The sequence below is a fragment of the Elgaria multicarinata genome, chromosome 3, assembly GCF_023053635.1.
Source record: "Elgaria multicarinata webbii isolate HBS135686 ecotype San Diego chromosome 3, rElgMul1.1.pri, whole genome shotgun sequence".
Lineage (NCBI taxonomy): Eukaryota > Metazoa > Chordata > Lepidosauria > Squamata > Anguidae > Elgaria > Elgaria multicarinata.
In genome coordinates, this window is record NC_086173.1 from 148,887,564 (window position 1) to 148,906,972 (window position 19,409).

The 19,409-nt window shown below is 52.7% G+C and overlaps 1 protein-coding gene across 1 annotated transcript; it reads left to right on the forward strand.

Moving 5' to 3' along the window:
- The first annotated feature begins 4,953 nt into the window (after positions 1 to 4,953).
- On the forward strand, positions 4,954 to 6,232 carry LOC134395514 (uncharacterized). Its single transcript, XM_063121679.1, has 2 exons — positions 4,954 to 5,434; positions 5,733 to 6,232. The coding sequence occupies exons 1-2, from the start codon at positions 4,954 to 4,956 to the stop codon at positions 6,230 to 6,232; spliced, it is 981 nt and encodes a 326-aa protein (XP_062977749.1).
- Positions 6,233 to 19,409: the final 13,177 nt, after the last annotated feature.

The following is a 19,409-nucleotide window of genomic DNA, read 5'->3' on the forward strand; positions in this document are numbered from 1 at the left end:
CATGCCTGCAATTAAAGTCTCTAGATTTTCCGATAGCTTTCGGCTCATAAAATTAACCCATAGGGAAGAAAAATATCTGACAGAAATTACCACCCCTGGCCTTCGCAAAGTGCTTACTAGCCTGTGATTCCAGACAATGCCATCCAACTTTAGAGAGGGGAGATTCAAAAACATCCCTAGAGAACAACGTTTATGTATTTGTGGTGACCAAGCAGTAGAGGATACAGTCCATTATGTTCTATACTGTAAACTATACAACACCCCTAGGGATAAACATCTAGCGAGATTTCTGGCTTCAATTACTCATTATACAGATCTGGATAAAATTGGCTACCTATTTACAAACACTGCGAAATCCATCTTGTTAAACCTGGCTTGCTTTGCAGTGAAAGCGGCAAAAATTAGGAAAGACTTAGTGTCCCCTGATGATAACTAAGATTGCTGGTAAAAATCCCAGCACTATATATGATGGTTTATATGTAAAAGTTCAATATTTGAAGTTTAATACAATGCTGTAATGTAATGTAATGTAATGTTTTTATATCATGACTCTTGTATCTGGCTAAAACCCATGCTGGGTTGCCTTAATAAAATTGGATTTGAAGAAGAGCCATGCTGGATTAGACCAAGAGTCCATCTAGTCCAGTACTCTGTTCACACAGTGGCCAAACACCTGTCAACCAGGGACTCACAAGCAGGACATAGGTGAAACAGCACCCTCCCGCCCATGTTCCCAGCAACTGGTGTATACAGGCTTACCAACTCTGATACTGGAGGTAGCACATAGCCATCAAGACTAGTAGCCATTGATTCTCCTCCCGGAATTTTTCCAACCCCCTTTTGAAGGCATCCAAATTGGTGGCCATCACTACATCTAGTGGTAGTGAGTTCCATAGTTTAACTATGCGCCATGTGAATAGTGGTGAAAAATAATAACAGGAAAAGTGTGTTGAGTTGTGATAAATTTACTAATTCTTTACTAATTCAATACATCACACTCTACACTTGGAAAAGATAGAAGAGTGGGGCCAAGACTGTCTAGCCATGCAGAGCTAGAACTACTGTTCCATTCTTGTTATTTATTTATTTATTTATTTATTACATTTCTATACCGCCCAATAGCCGGAGCTCTCTGGGCGGTTCACAAAAATTAAAAACATTCGAAGTATAAAACTATAGTACAAAATACAATATAAAAGCTCAACCAGATAAAAACAGCAGCAATGCAAAATTACAAATTTTAAACTCCAAGTTAAAATTTATTTATAGACTGTTAAAATATTGGGAGAATAAAAAGGTCTTCACCTGGCGTCTAAAAGCATATAATGTAGGTGCCAAGCGAACCTCCTTAGGGAGCTCATTCCACAGCCGGGGTGCCACAGCAGAGAAGGCCCTCCTCCTGGTAGCCACCTGCCTCACTTCCTTTGGCAGGGGCTCACGGAGAAGGGCCCCTGAGGATGACCTTAGGATCCGGGCAGGTACATATAGGAGGAGGCGTTCCTTCAAATAACCTGGCCCCAAGCTGTTTAGGGCTTTAAATGTTTATACCAGCACTTTGAATCGGGCCCGGACCTGGTCTGGCAGCCAATGAAGCTGGAAAAGGACTGGCGTGATGTGGTCTCGTCGACCAGTCCCTGTTAGTAAACGTGCTGCCCTGTTTTGTACCAGTTGAAGTTTCCGGACCGTTTTCAAAGGCAGCCCCACGTATAACACATTGCAGTAATCCAAACGAGAGGTTATCTGTTAGATTTTCTGTAGACAGAAAAGATGGAAGAATCACAGGGAAAACAGAGGACAATAATTTGATGATGCTCTGTAGATGCCCAGTGAAATGTGAAGGGAACGAAGTATGGGAATGCCACACTAACCATCTAATGAGGAAGCATCCCTTGTTGCTTGCATTCTTGTCGCCTGGCCACCGCTGGTGCTCATGGAACCCCAAAGAGTTATGTAAGACTGGGCTCCAAACTGAGATGAATTCTCCTCCAGTCCCCTCTTTCAAATCACATTTCAGAAAGACAGCTGTGGATTTGTTCACTTTAGACAAAACTTATAACTTCATACCTGATATATTTGGGGAACTAGCTTAAGCTTTCAGAATGGGGATGGTAAAAGAGCGCCTTTTCCTCTATCTGAGCAAATGTAACCCGACGGGTCTCCCCTGAGGACAGTCAAATGGTTTCTTCTGGGTTCATTAAACTTTTCCCTCCTTATAAATCCCATAGTCTTGGCACACAAAGCAAAGCTTATTTTAACCTATCAGAGCCCAGTCTCTCTCCTAGGTGACCTACTGGTCCAATTCTCCTCAAATAAATATACCCCCTTTGTTTTACAGTTGTGCCTCTCAGGGCTACTTTGGTTTATTCCTTATCAGCACTATTACAATTTGTATCTGTTACGTGACCAACCCAACCACAAAACCTTTTTGGAGGTAAAAGGAATGTGAAGGCTGCCTCACGGGTGGCTGACACATCTTTGCTGAGCTCAGGGGAATTTCTACTTGCATTCAGAAAGCAGTATCTCCTTCTCAACCATTGGGGAGGGAATTCCTTGGGGAATTCCCAACCATTGGGAATTCCCCGAGGAAGGGTGAGAGAAAACCTGAGGCCTCCCACATTCGTGAGACAGCAACAGTGGCTTTCATGGCTGGCAAAGTTGTGGAAGCTGGTATAATTGTCAAGATAATTTTAACGCGTTTACATTTGGCTCTTCCAAGGCCAATGGACAACACTGACACGGTTCGGGGCCTTAAGCTGCAATCCTAGACCCATTTACTTGGGAATAAGTTGAGCTCAATGGTCTTTATTTCTAAGCAGTATGTAAACCATGTCTCATCAATTTTGCAACCACTCAAGCTGTGCGTTGTCTTGACTCACGCTATTACAGGGTTATAAAACCACTTTTTGTTGACAAAGGGAGGCAAATCGGGGACGGGGATGTATATTTCTTAAAACATCAGTAAACAAATCTCCTGACAAAATTGTGGTTGCTTTACTCCACATATTATACTCCATCTGGGGAGCTATCTATACACTCTGGAAGCCCTGAGATGGCTCCGCGGTTGCACTGTGCGAATTATACGACGCAGCAGCCACCTCAAAGCCATAGCGGGGCCTTCCAGAGAAGCCCCACATTTTAAAAGACTGGGACTTATCCCAACTTTTCAGGATAGAGCATGGCAAACACGACCCTTCAGCCATCTAACCTCGCTCCATCCTCGATGCGGAGGCACAGCCAGGCAGATGGCGACCCGATTGGTCGCCATCTGCATGGGCAGAGGACGGGCTGGTGAGGCTGAATGACCATGCAATCTAGCAGGCAGGAGAATATTCTTTGCATGATCAGCATCATACACAGCCAAGCCCCGGGCTCTAATTAGGAACGCTTCATTAGAAAAAGCAAGGATTAGGGATAACAGACAAAGAGCAAGTAGCATTGAAAAGAAATAAAAACAGTATTCTACACTAATATAGCTGCTAAATCAGCCTTCCCCAACCCAGACCCTTCCAGATGTGTTGTACTTCAATTCCCATCATCCCCAGGCATCATCCATCACATCTAGAAGGCACCAAGTTGGGGAAGGCTACCCTAAAGAGAGGTTCGGTAACTTACATGTGAATAAATGTAATTCACATGTGTAATTACACATGTGTAAATGTACATGTGTACATATGTGTAATCCCATATGTACCTGCCCGGACCCTAAGGTCATCTTCAGGGGTCCTTCTCTGTGAGCCCCTGCCAAAGGAAGTGAGGCAAGTGGCTACCAGGAGGAGGGCCTTCTCTGCTGTGGCACCCCGGCTGTGGAATGAGCTCCCTAAGGAGGTTCGCTTGGCACCTACATTATATGCTTTTAGACGCCAGGTGAAGACCTTTTTATTCTCCCAACATTTTAACTATCTATAAATACATTTTAACATGGTGTTTTAAATTTGTAATTTTGTATTGCTGCTGTTTTTATCTGGTTGTGCTTTTTTATTGTATTTTATATTATGGTTTTATACTGTTGTTTTATATTATGAATGGTTTTAATTTTTGTGAACCGCCCAGAGAGCTCCGGCTATTGGGCGGTATAGAAATGTAATAAATAAATAAATAGAATAAATGGACCATCCCTGGTTCAGTTGAGACAAAATGCTCCATCAATCATGGTTCCCTACCGTTGTATTTCCATCCCCACTTTTGTTGCTCAATACTTCCTCTTTCTCACAGAGAAAAGGAAGTAAACAACTTCCGCATGGCCCATTCAGTGGGCCGTGGTTTTTTGCACTGCTTTTCCTGCACACCGCAGGAGATAGCAGCAAGTTCCATCTCTAAAAATAAATCTGACTTATCAGGGTCTTTTTTTGTAATGGGAAGAAGGCTAGAAGGGACGGGAGATGCATGGAAGGTGGACAACGTCATGAATAGGACCCACAAAAATCTACAAGTGCCCAGTAACGAGCATGCAACAAAATCCTTATCTGATGATGCTCAAAGTAAATGGACTTCATTTTATCTCTTAACCCAGGTATGAGCAGTCTTCAGGTTTGCAGGATCTAATTTTTCCCGGCAACCCTGAGATCCATCAACCAGAGCCTGGTACAAAAGTCATACACACAGAATTAAAGAATTCTGAGCTCAGGAATTTGTTCTGGTTAGCACTTCTTCATTTCAACAGTATAATGTAGGGCAGCAGGAGTACGTGTGTGTGTACGTGTGCCATTTTGTTGCCATTGATAAACAATTGGGATTCAGAAATCCTTACTCATCTACTGCAAAACGCCTAAAGATGCACTGTTGGATCCAGATTTATTTTCTCCCCATCCCAATTTTCTTTATATAATCTACCTACTTCTCACTCAACAGAATGTATGAATAGATTTTGGGACACAAAGCTTGCTATATGAGTGTGCTTAATTTTAATACATCTTCACCAATCTGTTTCTCCTTTTAGCTCCCAATCCCTTCACTATGGCCCTCTTGCAAGATGACAATTATCATTCATCCATCAAGGAACACTTGGCGGCAGGAATGCAGGAGCTTGTGTTCCTAACTGGGCTTATGCTCCTTCCATGGCCATACGAGGAGGAGACCTGCGCTAAAACCCGCGATCATGTCAGCAAAGCATTCCGCCATTTTTCCGAGGCAGAACAGAAGCTAGAATACCGACTGCAGCTAGTTGATTCCCAGGCGGAGGCCTTGATCACAGTGAAGAAACTCATACAAGATGATCTGCAGGAGAAGAAGGGGAATTTGGCAGACCTGAGGACCCAGATCATTGCTTTAAGGGAAGCCGAGAAGAAGTCCCAGGAGATGCTGGAAGCTGCAGAATTGCATCTAGAGAGCACAAGGGAGCAGCTGAGATTGGCTCACGAGGAAGTGGAAAAGAACCGGGTGGGGCGGGAAATTGGCATTCGTCTGATGGCCCTGCCAGGGCTTGGGACTCTCATTGGTAGGTTCGTTTTCCTCCTGAGACCATTAGTGGTACCTACAGGACAACAAAATATATTACCCTACTAGAGCAGCCTCCTCCAATCTGGTGTCCTCTAGCTGTATTGGACTGCAACTGCCAAGAGCCATGCTGGCTGAGAATGATGGGAGTTGTAGTCCAACATGTCTGGACGGCACCAGGTTTGGGAAGGCTGTACTAGAGAATCTCTCTCACACACTCCATTCTCTCTCACACACACCATTCTCTGAATACCCCAGAGAATTTTGACTTTGCTTTACTAATTTGTCTTCCCTTCTAGGAGCTGGCATGATTGTTGGTTACCAAGCAGCCCTGGACTCAGCTGAGAATCTAGTAGCTGAGGCAGAGCGGGCAGTCAACCTGTGCACAGCAGAAGTGGAGGGCTACAGCAACGAGATTGTGCGCTTCTCCCAACAGGCGCAGGAGGTGCAAGCTGGGATCAACTCCACGGAAGAGAAGATCCCCCAGATTCAATCCCAGTGTGATGAGCTGCTTGCTTTCCAGAAGAAGGTCACAACGCAGCAGTCTTGGATCAGAAAATGCCTTTCACTGTTGGATCTATTGGCGGGCAAGATTCATGCCGTTGAAGTCATGTCCAGCCTGGCCTGTGTTCCTGAATCTCTGGTGGACGTCTTAGATGAAATTGGCAGAGTGGTGGGAGGGAAGGATGGAGAAGCATTCCATGCTGATAAGGAAATCCAGACTTCAGTTCTGGAAATAAACAGAGCAGTGAAGTCTCTGAGAGCCAGAGCAGGAGAGAGCATGCCTATGGATTACTAATGTCTCTAAGGCCTGCCCCATCATACTGATTTTAATCAGCAGTGTGCCTGTTTTCTCATTCCATTTACCCATTTCTGAAGTCTACTAAACCTAATTCCTAAAAGAATTGTCTGCAGGTTTTGTTATGTATTCTGTTAACACAATATTGCATTGGAAACAGAGTCCAACAACTCAAACTTGGTAGTTCGCACTGCATTTTGAAAGGCGGATGATGCTCTAACGGTCACAGGCTGTACTTAAAGCGTTCCATTGCCTTTCTCCCCCACTTCGCACCCATGAGTACATACACAGTTGTCTGGTGAAGTGGGCTGTAGTCCACAAAAGTTTCTACCATAATAAAATTGGTGTTTTTAAGTTGCCACAATATTCTTTGTTGAAAATGTTGATGTTCTGAAATGTCTGGTTTCTGCAAGCATGCCATTTATTGCTTTTATCACCATGAGGCCACCTTTGGGGGACACAAAGTAGATGAAGGCTGGCAGAGTAATTAGCAGGAATAACCTTGTTGATATGTGCCCAAAGCAGAACCCCCTGTGTTACCTCTAACTGGAAATAGCAGCAAGGTTGCCCTCCACCAGGAGTTGGAACTCAGCTGTGCATGGAGACAGAGATGGGTAGGCGTTCTCCCTGCACACATCTTGCCCGAGTCCTCATTGCCAGACATCCCCGATGCCATCTCCAGTCTCAGAGGTAGCAGAAGGGATGAGATGCAGCAGGCTTAGGACTCAGCTATGCACGGGAACAACCTAGTGATCTTCCACACACGCAAGCAAGTCCCGACACCAATTTAGGAAGGAGATGACATCAAGGAGGCAGGACCACACTCCATGACATCACCCAGCATGAAGAGCAATCTGGACCTGCACCACTGCTATAAGAGGATATAGTAAAGTCCGATGAATGACATAATATGTGAGGGAGACAGGAGCAGGCAGAGACCATCAGAGCCTGCTTCAGTTGGACACCCCCCCCCCCACAGGGCTAACTGTCGTCTTCACCCTATGGGGAAGAAGAAACGAGGAGGACTGGAGCAGGCAGAGACCATCAGAGCCTGCTTCAGGTGGACACCCCCACCCCACAGGGCTAACTGTCATCTTCACCCTATGGGGTGGAAGGAGCGAGGGAGACAGGAGCAGGCAGAGACCATCAGAGCCTGCTTCAGTTGCACACACACCCCACAGGGCTAACTGTCGTCTTCACCCTATGGGGAAGAAGAAGCGAGGGAGACAGGAGCAGGCAGAGACCATCAGAGCCTGCTTCAGTTGCACACACACCCCACAGGGCTAACTGTCGTCTTCACCCTATGGGGAAGAAGAAGCAAGGGAGACAGGAGCAGGCAGAGACCATCAGAGCCTGCTTCAGTTGGACAACCCCACCCCACAGGGCTAAATGTCATCTTCACCCTATGGGGAAGAAGAAGCGAGGGAGACAGGAGCAGGCAGAGACCATCAGAGCCTGCTTCAGTTGGACAACCCCACCCCACAGGGCTAACTGTCGTCTTCACCCTATGGGGAAGAAGAAGCGAGGGAGACAGGAGCAGGCAGAGACCATCAGAGCCTGCTTCAGTTGCACACACACCCCACAGGGCTAACTGTCGTCTTCACCCTATGGGGAAGAAGAAGCAAGGGAGACAGGAATAGGCAGAGACCATCAGAGCCTGCTTCAGTTGCACACACACCCCCACAGGGCTAACTGTCGTCTTCACCCTATGGGGAAGAAGAAGCAAGGGAGACAGGAATAGGCAGAGACCATCAGAGCCTGCTTCAGTTGCACACACACCCCCACAGGGCTAACTGTCGTCTTCACCCTATGGGGAAGAAGAAGCAAGGGAGACAGGAATAGGCAGAGACCATCAGAGCCTGCTTCAGTTGCACACACACCCCACAGGGCTAACTGTCGTCTTCACCCTATGGGGAAGAAGAAGCAAGGGAGACAGGAATAGGCAGAGACCATCAGAGCCTGCTTCAGTTGCACACACACCCCACAGGGCTAACTGTCGTCTTCACCCTATGGGGAAGAAGAAGCAAGGGAGACAGGAATAGGCAGAGACCATCAGAGCCTGCTTCAGTTGGACACCGCCACCCCACAGGGCTAACTGTCGTCTTCACCCTATGGGGAAGAAGAAGCGAGGGAGACAGGAGCAGGCAGAGACCATCAGAGCCTGCTTCAGGTAGACACCCCCACCCCACAGGGCTAACTGTCATCTTCACCCTATGGGGAAGAAGACACGAGGGGGACAGGAGGAGGCAGAGACCATCAGAGCCTGCTTCAGGTGGACACCCCCCCCACAGGGCTAACTGTCGTCTTCACCCTATGGGGTGGAAGGAGCGAGGGAGACAGGAATAGGCAGAGACCATCAGAGCCTGCTTCAGTTGCACCCCCCCCCCACAGGGCTAACTGTCATCTTCACCCTATGGGGTGGAAGGAGCGAGGGAGACAGGAGCAGGCAGAGACCATCAGAGCCTGCTTCAGGTGGACACCCCCACCCCACAGGGCTAACTGTCATCTTCACCCTATGGGGTGGAAGGAGCGAGGGAGACAGGAGCAGGCAGAGACCATCAGAGCCTGCTTCAGTTGCACACACACCCCACAGGGCTAACTGTCGTCTTCACCCTATGGGGAAGAAGAAGCGAGGGAGACAGGAGCAGGCAGAGACCATCAGAGCCTGCTTCAGTTGGACACCCCCCCCCCCCACAGGGCTAACTGTCGTCTTCACCCTATGGGGAAGAAGAAGCAAGGGAGACAGGAATAGGCAGAGACCATCAGAGCCTGCTTCAGTTGCACACCCCCCCCCACAGGGCTAACTGTCGTCTTCACCCTATGGGGAAGAAGAAGCAAGGGAGACAGGAATAGGCAGAGACCATCAGAGCCTGCTTCAGTTGCACACACACCCCCACAGGGCTAACTGTCGTCTTCACCCTATGGGGAAGAAGAAGCAAGGGAGACAGGAATAGGCAGAGACCATCAGAGCCTGCTTCAGTTGCACACACACCCCACAGGGCTAACTGTCGTCTTCACCCTATGGGGAAGAAGAAGCAAGGGAGACAAGAATAGGCAGAGACCATCAGAGCCTGCTTCAGTTGCACACACACCCCACAGGGCTAACTGTCGTCTTCACCCTATGGGGAAGAAGAAGCAAGGGAGACAGGAATAGGCAGAGACCATCAGAGCCTGCTTCAGTTGGACACCGCCACCCCACAGGGCTAACTGTCGTCTTCACCCTATGGGGAAGAAGAAGCGAGGGAGACAGGAGCAGGCAGAGACCATCAGAGCCTGCTTCAGGTAGACACCCCCACCCCACAGGGCTAACTGTCATCTTCACCCTATGGGGAAGAAGACACGAGGGGGACAGGAGGAGGCAGAGACCATCAGAGCCTGCTTCAGGTGGACACCCCCCCCACAGGGCTAACTGTCGTCTTCACCCTATGGGGTGGAAGGAGCGAGGGAGACAGGAATAGGCAGAGACCATCAGAGCCTGCTTCAGTTGCACCCCCCCCCCCCACAGGGCTAACTGTCATCTTCACCCTATGGGGTGGAAGGAGCGAGGGAGACAGGAGCAGGCAGAGACCATCAGAGCCTGCTTCAGGTGGACACCCCCACCCCACAGGGCTAACTGTCATCTTCACCCTATGGGGTGGAAGGAGCGAGGGAGACAGGAGCAGGCAGAGACCATCAGAGCCTGCTTCAGTTGCACACACACCCCACAGGGCTAACTGTCGTCTTCACCCTATGGGGAAGAAGAAGCGAGGGAGACAGGAGCAGGCAGAGACCATCAGAGCCTGCTTCAGTTGGACACCCCCCCCCCCACAGGGCTAACTGTCGTCTTCACCCTATGGGGAAGAAGAAGCAAGGGAGACAGGAATAGGCAGAGACCATCAGAGCCTGCTTCAGTTGCACACCCCCCCCCACAGGGCTAACTGTCGTCTTCACCCTATGGGGAAGAAGAAGCAAGGGAGACAGGAATAGGCAGAGACCATCAGAGCCTGCTTCAGTTGGACACCGCCACCCCACAGGGCTAACTGTCGTCTTCACCCTATGGGGAAGAAGAAGCGAGGGAGACAGGAGCAGGCAGAGACCATCAGAGCCTGCTTCAGGTAGACACCCCCACCCCACAGGGCTAACTGTCATCTTCACCCTATGGGGAAGAAGACACGAGGGGGACAGGAGGAGGCAGAGACCATCAGAGCCTGCTTCAGGTGGACACCCCCCCCCCCACAGGGCTAACTGTCGTCTTCACCCTATGGGGTGGAAGGAGCGAGGGAGACAGGAAAAGGCAGAGACCATCAGAGCCTGCTTCAGTTGCACCCCCCCCACAGGGCTAACTGTCATCTTCACCCTATGGGGAAGAAGACACTAGGGGGACAGGAGGAGGCAGAGACCATCAGAGCCTGCTTCAGGTGGACACTTCCACCCCACAGGGCTAACTGTCATCTTCACCCTATGGGGAAGAAGAAACGAGGAGGACTGGAGCAGGCAGAGACCATCAGAGCCTGCTTCAGGTGGACACCTCCACCCCACAGGGCTAACTGTCATCTTCACCCTATGGGGAAGAAGAAGCGAGGGAGACAGGAATAGGCAGAGACCATCAGAGCCTGCTTCAGGTGGACACTTCCACCCCACAGGGCTAACTGTCATCTTCACCCTATGGGGTGGAAGGAGCGAGGGAGACAGGAATAGGCAGAGACCATCAGAGCCTGCTTCAGTTGGACACCCGCACCCCACAGGGCTAACTGTCGTCTTCACCCTATGGGGAAGAAGAAGCGAGGGAGACAGGAGCAGGCAGAGACCATCAGAGCCTGCTTCAGTTGGACAACCCCACCCCACAGGGCTAACTGTTGTCTTCACCCTATGGGGAAGAAGCAGCGAGGGAGACAGGAGCAGGCAGAGACCATCAGAGCCTGCTTCAGTTGGACACCCGCACCCCACAGGGCTAACTGTCGTCTTCACCCTATGGGGAAGAAGAAGCGAGGGAGACAGGAGCAGGCAGAGACCATCAGAGCCTGCTTCAGTTGGACAACCCCACCCCACAGGGCTAAATGTCATCTTCACCCTATGGGGAAGAAGAAGCGAGGGGGACAGGAGCAGGCAGAGACCATCAGAGCCTGCTTCAGTTGGACACCCGCACCCCACAGGGCTAACTGTTGTCTTCACCCTATGGGGAAGAAGAAGCGAGGGGGACTGGAGGAGGCAGAGACCATCAGAGCCTGCTTCAGGTGGACACCCCCACCCCACAGGGCTAAATGTCATCTTCACCCTATGGGGAAGAAGCAGCGAGGGAGACAGGAGGAGGCAGAGACCATCAGAGCCTGCTTCAGGTGGACACCCCCCCCCCACAGGGCTAACTGTCGTCTTCACCCTATGGGGAAGAAGACACGAGGGGGACAGGAGGAGGCAGAGACCATCAGAGCCTGCTTCAGGTGGACACCCCCACCCCACAGGGCTAACTGTCATCTTCACCCTATGGGGAAGAAGACACGAGGGAGACAGGAGCAGGCAGAGACCATCAGAGCCTGCTTCAGGTGGACACCCCCACCCCACAGGGCTAACTGTCGTCTTCACCCTATGGGGAAGAAGACACGAGGGGGACAGGAGGAGGCAGAGACCATCAGAGCCTGCTTCAGGTGGACACCCCCACCCCACAGGGCTAACTGTCATCTTCACCCTATGGGGAAGAAGAAACGAGGAGGACTGGAGAAGGCAGAGACCATCAGAGCCTGCTTCAGTTGCACACCCCCACCCCACAGGGCTAACTGTCATCTTCACCCTATGGGGTGGAAGGAGCGATGGAGACAGGAATAGGCAGAGACCATCAGAGCCTGCTTCAGTTGGACACCGCCACCCCACAGGGCTAACTGTCGTCTTCACCCTATGGGGAAGAAGAAGCGAGGGAGACAGGAGCAGGCAGAGACCATCAGAGCCTGCTTCAGGTAGACACCCCCACCCCACAGGGCTAACTGTCATCTTCACCCTATGGGGAAGAAGACACGAGGGGGACAGGAGGAGGCAGAGACCATCAGAGCCTGCTTCAGGTGGACACCCCCCCCCCCACAGGGCTAACTGTCGTCTTCACCCTATGGGGTGGAAGGAGCGAGGGAGACAGGAATAGGCAGAGACCATCAGAGCCTGCTTCAGTTGCACCCCCCCCCACAGGGCTAACTGTCATCTTCACCCTATGGGGAAGAAGACACTAGGGGGACAGGAGGAGGCAGAGACCATCAGAGCCTGCTTCAGGTGGACACTTCCACCCCACAGGGCTAACTGTCATCTTCACCCTATGGGGAAGAAGAAACGAGGAGGACTGGAGCAGGCAGAGACCATCAGAGCCTGCTTCAGGTGGACACCTCCACCCCACAGGGCTAACTGTCATCTTCACCCTATGGGGAAGAAGAAGCGAGGGAGACAGGAATAGGCAGAGACCATCAGAGCCTGCTTCAGGTGGACACTTCCACCCCACAGGGCTAACTGTCATCTTCACCCTATGGGGTGGAAGGAGCGAGGGAGACAGGAATAGGCAGAGACCATCAGAGCCTGCTTCAGTTGGACACCCGCACCCCACAGGGCTAACTGTCGTCTTCACCCTATGGGGAAGAAGAAGCGAGGGAGACAGGAGCAGGCAGAGACCATCAGAGCCTGCTTCAGTTGGACAACCCCACCCCACAGGGCTAACTGTTGTCTTCACCCTATGGGGAAGAAGCAGCGAGGGAGACAGGAGCAGGCAGAGACCATCAGAGCCTGCTTCAGTTGGACACCCGCACCCCACAGGGCTAACTGTCGTCTTCACCCTATGGGGAAGAAGAAGCGAGGGAGACAGGAGCAGGCAGAGACCATCAGAGCCTGCTTCAGTTGGACAACCCCACCCCACAGGGCTAAATGTCATCTTCACCCTATGGGGAAGAAGAAGCGAGGGGGACAGGAGCAGGCAGAGACCATCAGAGCCTGCTTCAGTTGGACACCCGCACCCCACAGGGCTAACTGTTGTCTTCACCCTATGGGGAAGAAGAAGCGAGGGGGACTGGAGGAGGCAGAGACCATCAGAGCCTGCTTCAGGTGGACACCCCCACCCCACAGGGCTAAATGTCATCTTCACCCTATGGGGAAGAAGCAGCGAGGGAGACAGGAGGAGGCAGAGACCATCAGAGCCTGCTTCAGGTGGACACCCCCCCCCACAGGGCTAACTGTCGTCTTCACCCTATGGGGAAGAAGACACGAGGGGGACAGGAGGAGGCAGAGACCATCAGAGCCTGCTTCAGGTGGACACCCCCACCCCACAGGGCTAACTGTCATCTTCACCCTATGGGGAAGAAGACACGAGGGAGACAGGAGCAGGCAGAGACCATCAGAGCCTGCTTCAGGTGGACACCCCCACCCCACAGGGCTAACTGTCGTCTTCACCCTATGGGGAAGAAGACACGAGGGGGACAGGAGGAGGCAGAGACCATCAGAGCCTGCTTCAGGTGGACACCCCCACCCCACAGGGCTAACTGTCATCTTCACCCTATGGGGAAGAAGAAACGAGGAGGACTGGAGAAGGCAGAGACCATCAGAGCCTGCTTCAGGTGGACACCCCCACCCCACAGGGCTAAATGTCATCTTCACCCTATGGGGAAGAAGCAGCGAGGGAGACAGGAGGAGGCAGAGACCATCAGAGCCTGCTTCAGGTGGACACCCCCCCCCACAGGGCTAACTGTCGTCTTCACCCTATGGGGAAGAAGACACGAGGGGGACAGGAGGAGGCAGAGACCATCAGAGCCTGCTTCAGGTGGACACCCCCACCCCACAGGGCTAACTGTCATCTTCACCCTATGGGGAAGAAGACACGAGGGAGACAGGAGCAGGCAGAGACCATCAGAGCCTGCTTCAGGTGGACACCCCCACCCCACAGGGCTAACTGTCGTCTTCACCCTATGGGGAAGAAGACACGAGGGGGACAGGAGGAGGCAGAGACCATCAGAGCCTGCTTCAGGTGGACACCCCCACCCCACAGGGCTAACTGTCATCTTCACCCTATGGGGAAGAAGAAACGAGGAGGACTGGAGAAGGCAGAGACCATCAGAGCCTGCTTCAGTTGCACACCCCCACCCCACAGGGCTAACTGTCATCTTCACCCTATGGGGTGGAAGGAGCGATGGAGACAGGAATAGGCAGAGACCATCAAAGCCTGCTTCAGGTGGACACCCCCACCCCACAGAGCTAACTGTCATCTTCACCCTATGGGGAAGAAGACACGAGGGGGACAGGAGGAGGCAGAGACCATCAGAGCCTGCTTCAGGTGGACACCCCCACCCCACAGGGCTAACTGTCATCTTCACCCTATGGGGTGGAAGGAGCGAGGGAGACAGGAATAGGCAGAGACCATCAGAGCCTGCTTCAGTTGGACACCCGCACCCCACAGGGCTAACTGTCGTCTTCACCCTATGGGGAAGAAGCAGCGAGGGAGACAGGAGCAGGCAGAGACCATCAGTGCCTGCTTCAGGTGGACACCCCCACCCCACAGGGCTAACTGTCATCTTCACCCTATGGGGAAGAAGACACGAGGGGGACAGGAGGAGGCAGAGACCATCAGAGCCTGCTTCAGTTGGACACCCCCACCCCACAGGGCTAACTGTCGTCTTCACCCTATGGGGAAGAAGAAGCGAGGGAGACAGGAGCAGGCAGAGACCATCAGAGCCTGCTTCAGTTGGACAACCCCACCCCACAGGGCTAAATGTCATCTTCACCCTATGGGGAAGAAGAAGCGAGGGGGACAGGAGCAGGCAGAGACCATCAGAGCCTGCTTCAGTTGGACACCCGCACCCCACAGGGCTAACTGTTGTCTTCACCCTATGGGGAAGAAGAAGCGAGGGGGACTGGAGGAGGCAGAGACCATCAGAGCCTGCTTCAGGTGGACACCCCCACCCCACAGGGCTAAATGTCATCTTCACCCTATGGGGAAGAAGCAGCGAGGGAGACAGGAGGAGGCAGAGACCATCAGAGCCTGCTTCAGGTGGACACCCCCACCCACAGGGCTAACTGTCGTCTTCACCCTATGGGGAAGAAGACACGAGGGGGACAGGAGGAGGCAGAGACCATCAGAGCCTGCTTCAGGTGGACACCCCCACCCCACAGGGCTAACTGTCATCTTCACCCTATGGGGAAGAAGACACGAGGGAGACAGGAGCAGGCAGAGACCATCAGAGCCTGCTTCAGGTGGACACCCCCACCCCACAGGGCTAACTGTCGTCTTCACCCTATGGGGAAGAAGACACGAGGGGGACAGGAGGAGGCAGAGACCATCAGAGCCTGCTTCAGGTGGACACCCCCACCCCACAGGGCTAACTGTCATCTTCACCCTATGGGGAAGAAGAAACGAGGAGGACTGGAGAAGGCAGAGACCATCAGAGCCTGCTTCAGTTGCACACCCCCACCCCACAGGGCTAACTGTCATCTTCACCCTATGGGGTGGAAGGAGCGATGGAGACAGGAATAGGCAGAGACCATCAAAGCCTGCTTCAGGTGGACACCCCCACCCCACAGAGCTAACTGTCATCTTCACCCTATGGGGAAGAAGACACGAGGGGGACAGGAGGAGGCAGAGACCATCAGAGCCTGCTTCAGGTGGACACCCCCACCCCACAGGGCTAACTGTCATCTTCACCCTATGGGGTGGAAGGAGCGAGGGAGACAGGAATAGGCAGAGACCATCAGAGCCTGCTTCAGTTGGACACCCGCACCCCACAGGGCTAACTGTCGTCTTCACCCTATGGGGAAGAAGCAGCGAGGGAGACAGGAGCAGGCAGAGACCATCAGTGCCTGCTTCAGGTGGACACCCCCACCCCACAGGGCTAACTGTCATCTTCACCCTATGGGGAAGAAGACACGAGGGGGACAGGAGGAGGCAGAGACCATCAGAGCCTGCTTCAGGTGGACACCCCCACCCCACAGGGCTAACTGTCGTCTTCACCCTATGGGGAAGAAGAAACGAGGAGGACTGGAGCAGGCAGAGACCATCAGAGCCTGCTTCAGTTGGACACCCGCACGCCACAGGGCTAACTGTCGTCTTCACCCTATGGGGAAGAAGAAGCGAGGGAGACAGGAGCAGGCAGAGACCATCAGAGCCTGCTTCAGGTGGACACCTCCACCCCACAGGGCTAACTGTCGTCTTCACCCTATGGGGTGGAAGGAGCGAGGGAGACAGGAATAGGCAGAGACCATCAGAGCCTGCTTCAGTTGGACACCCGCACCCCACAGGGAAGAAGAAGCGAGGGAGACAGGAATAGGCAGAGACCATCAGAGCCTGCTTCAGGTGGACACCCCCACCCCACAGGGCTAACTGTCGTCTTCACCCTATGGGGAAGAAGAAGCGAGGGAGACAGGAGCAGGCAGAGACCATCAGAGCCTGCTTCAGGTAGACACCCCCACCCCACAGGGCTAACTGTCATCTTCACCCTATGGGGAAGAAGACACGAGGGGGACAGGAGGAGGCAGAGACCATCAGAGCCTGCTTCAGGTGGACACCCCCCCCCACAGGGCTAACTGTCGTCTTCACCCTATGGGGAAGAAGACACGAGGGGGACAGGAGGAGGCAGAGACCATCAGAGCCTGCTTCAGGTGGACACCTCCACCCCACAGGGCTAACTGTCATCTTCACCCTATGGGGAAGAAGCAGCGAGGGAGACAGGAGCAGGCAGAGACCATCAGTGCCTGCTTCAGGTGGACACCCCCACCCCACAGGGCTAACTGTCATCTTCACCCTATGGGGAAGAAGACACGAGGGGGACAGGAGGAGGCAGAGACCATCAGAGCCTGCTTCAGGTGGACACCCCCACCCCACAGGGCTAACTGTCGTCTTCACCCTATGGGGAAGAAGAAACGAGGAGGACTGGAGCAGGCAGAGACCATCAGAGCCTGCTTCAGTTGGACACCCCCACCCCACAGGGCTAACTGTCGTCTTCACCCTATGGGGAAGAAGACACGAGGGGGACAGGAGGAGGCAGAGACCATCAGAGCCTGCTTCAGGTGGACACCCCCACCCCACAGGGCTAACTGTCGTCTTCACCCTATGGGGAAGAAGAAGCGAGGGAGACAGGAGCAGGCAGAGACCATCAGAGCCTGCTTCAGGTGGACACCTCCACCCCACAGGGCTAACTGTCGTCTTCACCCTATGGGGTGGAAGGAGCGAGGGAGACAGGAATAGGCAGAGACCATCAGAGCCTGCTTCAGTTGGACACCCGCACCCCACAGGGAAGAAGAAGCGAGGGAGACAGGAATAGGCAGAGACCATCAGAGCCTGCTTCAGGTAGACACCCCCACCCCACAGGGCTAACTGTCGTCTTCACCCTATGGGGAAGAAGAAGCGAGGGAGACAGGAGCAGGCAGAGACCATCAGAGCCTGCTTCAGGTAGACACCCCCACCCCACAGGGCTAACTGTCATCTTCACCCTATGGGGAAGAAGACACGAGGGGGACAGGAGGAGGCAGAGACCATCAGAGCCTGCTTCAGGTGGACACCCCCCCCACAGGGCTAACTGTCGTCTTCACCCTATGGGGTGGAAGGAGCGAGGGAGACAGGAATAGGCAGAGACCATCAGAGCCTGCTTCAGTTGCACCCCCCCCCCCCACAGGGCTAACTGTCGTCTTCACCCTATGGGGTGGAAGGAGCGAGGGAGACAGGAATAGGCAGAGACCATCAGAGCCTGCTTCAGTTGGACACCCGCACCCCACAGGGAAGAAGAAGCGAGGGAGACAGGAATAGGCAGAGACCATCAGAGCCTGCTTCACGTGGACACCCCCACCCCACAGGGCTAACTGTCGTCTTCACCCTATGGGGAAGAAGCAGCGAGGGAGACAGGAGGAGGCAGAGACCATCAGAGCCTGCTTCAGTTGGACACCCCCACCCCACAGGGCTAACTGTCATCTTCACCCTATGGGGAAGAAGCAGCGAGGGAGACAGGAGTAGGCAGAGACCATCAGAGCCTGCTTCAGTTGCCTCCCCCCCTTCCCCTCAGGGCTAACTGTTACCTTCACCCTATGGGGAAGAAGGAGTTGTTGGTCTGCCCCTCCATTGGGAGATGAGAGGGGGGAGCAGGGCCTTCCCACCAGCCTGAACAGCCTCTGTAATTTCTTTTTTTCTCCCTCTTCCCTCGCCAGCCTCTTTTCCTTGTGTGTCATGACTTTTTTTAGAATGTAAGCCTGAGGGCAGGGGCTGTCTTCTGTACTGATCAATTGTAAGCTGCTCCGGGAGCCTTTCTGGCTGAGATGCGGGATAAAAATACTCTAAATAAATAAATTAATTAATAAAATTGCCGTGGATATGTGTCAAAAATGTCCAAAGGACAGCTCCTACTGTTGACTCCTCAGGATAGAGTCCCTTTGTTTAAAGAAGGGATGGCTTAAACAAAGATATTGTTAGACTACAACTCCCATCATCCATCACGACTGATGGGAGCTGCTGTCCACCCCTGGTTTAGGAGCTGTGTTGCAGGCAGGCATTATATTACCCAGAGATGCAGCGACGGGGCAAACTTCACCTCCTGAAGTTTGTCTCAGGACTGACTTGGTGCAAAACTGTTAAACGCACCCAGCCTCCGGCAGAAAGAAATGCACATTAACAACCCAAATCCATTGCGATGGAAGGTAAAATTGCAACGTTTGACAGGATGAAGATAAGGGAGCCGAGGACCGGATTGGACGCATTCCAGAAAGGGGTTTTCGACCTTTGAGGAGCTGCAAAGAATAAAAAACAAACTTGCTACGCCTGAAGGTCAATGACCGGCCGAGCCGAGAAAACCCCCGAGCTTGCAGGGTTCGATGCAGAGGCCGATAAAGAGCTTTTGGAATGTTCATAAAGGCGCTCGAGCCACTCATGCAGCTGCCTGATTGGGTGGTTTAGAAAGGGGGCGTGTTCTCCTCCTTCGCGCTCCCCGACTAGTTGCGAGGTTTCAGGAGTTGGGGCAGGGAGGAGGGAGGGAGACGGTCTCTTCTATCCGGGATATTAGCCGTGGTTGCTTAGAAACGGAGAAGGGCGTTTCGCCTAACACAAAGCTCCGACAGCTGCTCCGTCAGCTTGGAGAAAAAGATTGGCTGAGTTCCGACGACACGCTAATCAACTGTGGGGAGGTAATAGGAACAGAATGGGAAACAACCGTTGATTAGCGTGTCGTCGGAACTCAGCCATTGAGTGGATCACGTGCCAGAGGCG

What these genes read in the sequence shown, in the direction of transcription:
- LOC134395514 (XM_063121679.1), top strand. Translation starts at nt 4,954, where the DNA reads ATGGCCCTCTTGCAAGATGACAATTATCATTCATCCATCAAGGAACAC. An exon ending in AGGGCTTGGGACTCTCATTG is followed by an intron (nt 5,435 to 5,732) that starts GTAGGTTCGTTT and finishes CTTCCCTTCTAG; the next exon opens with GAGCTGGCATGATTGTTGGT.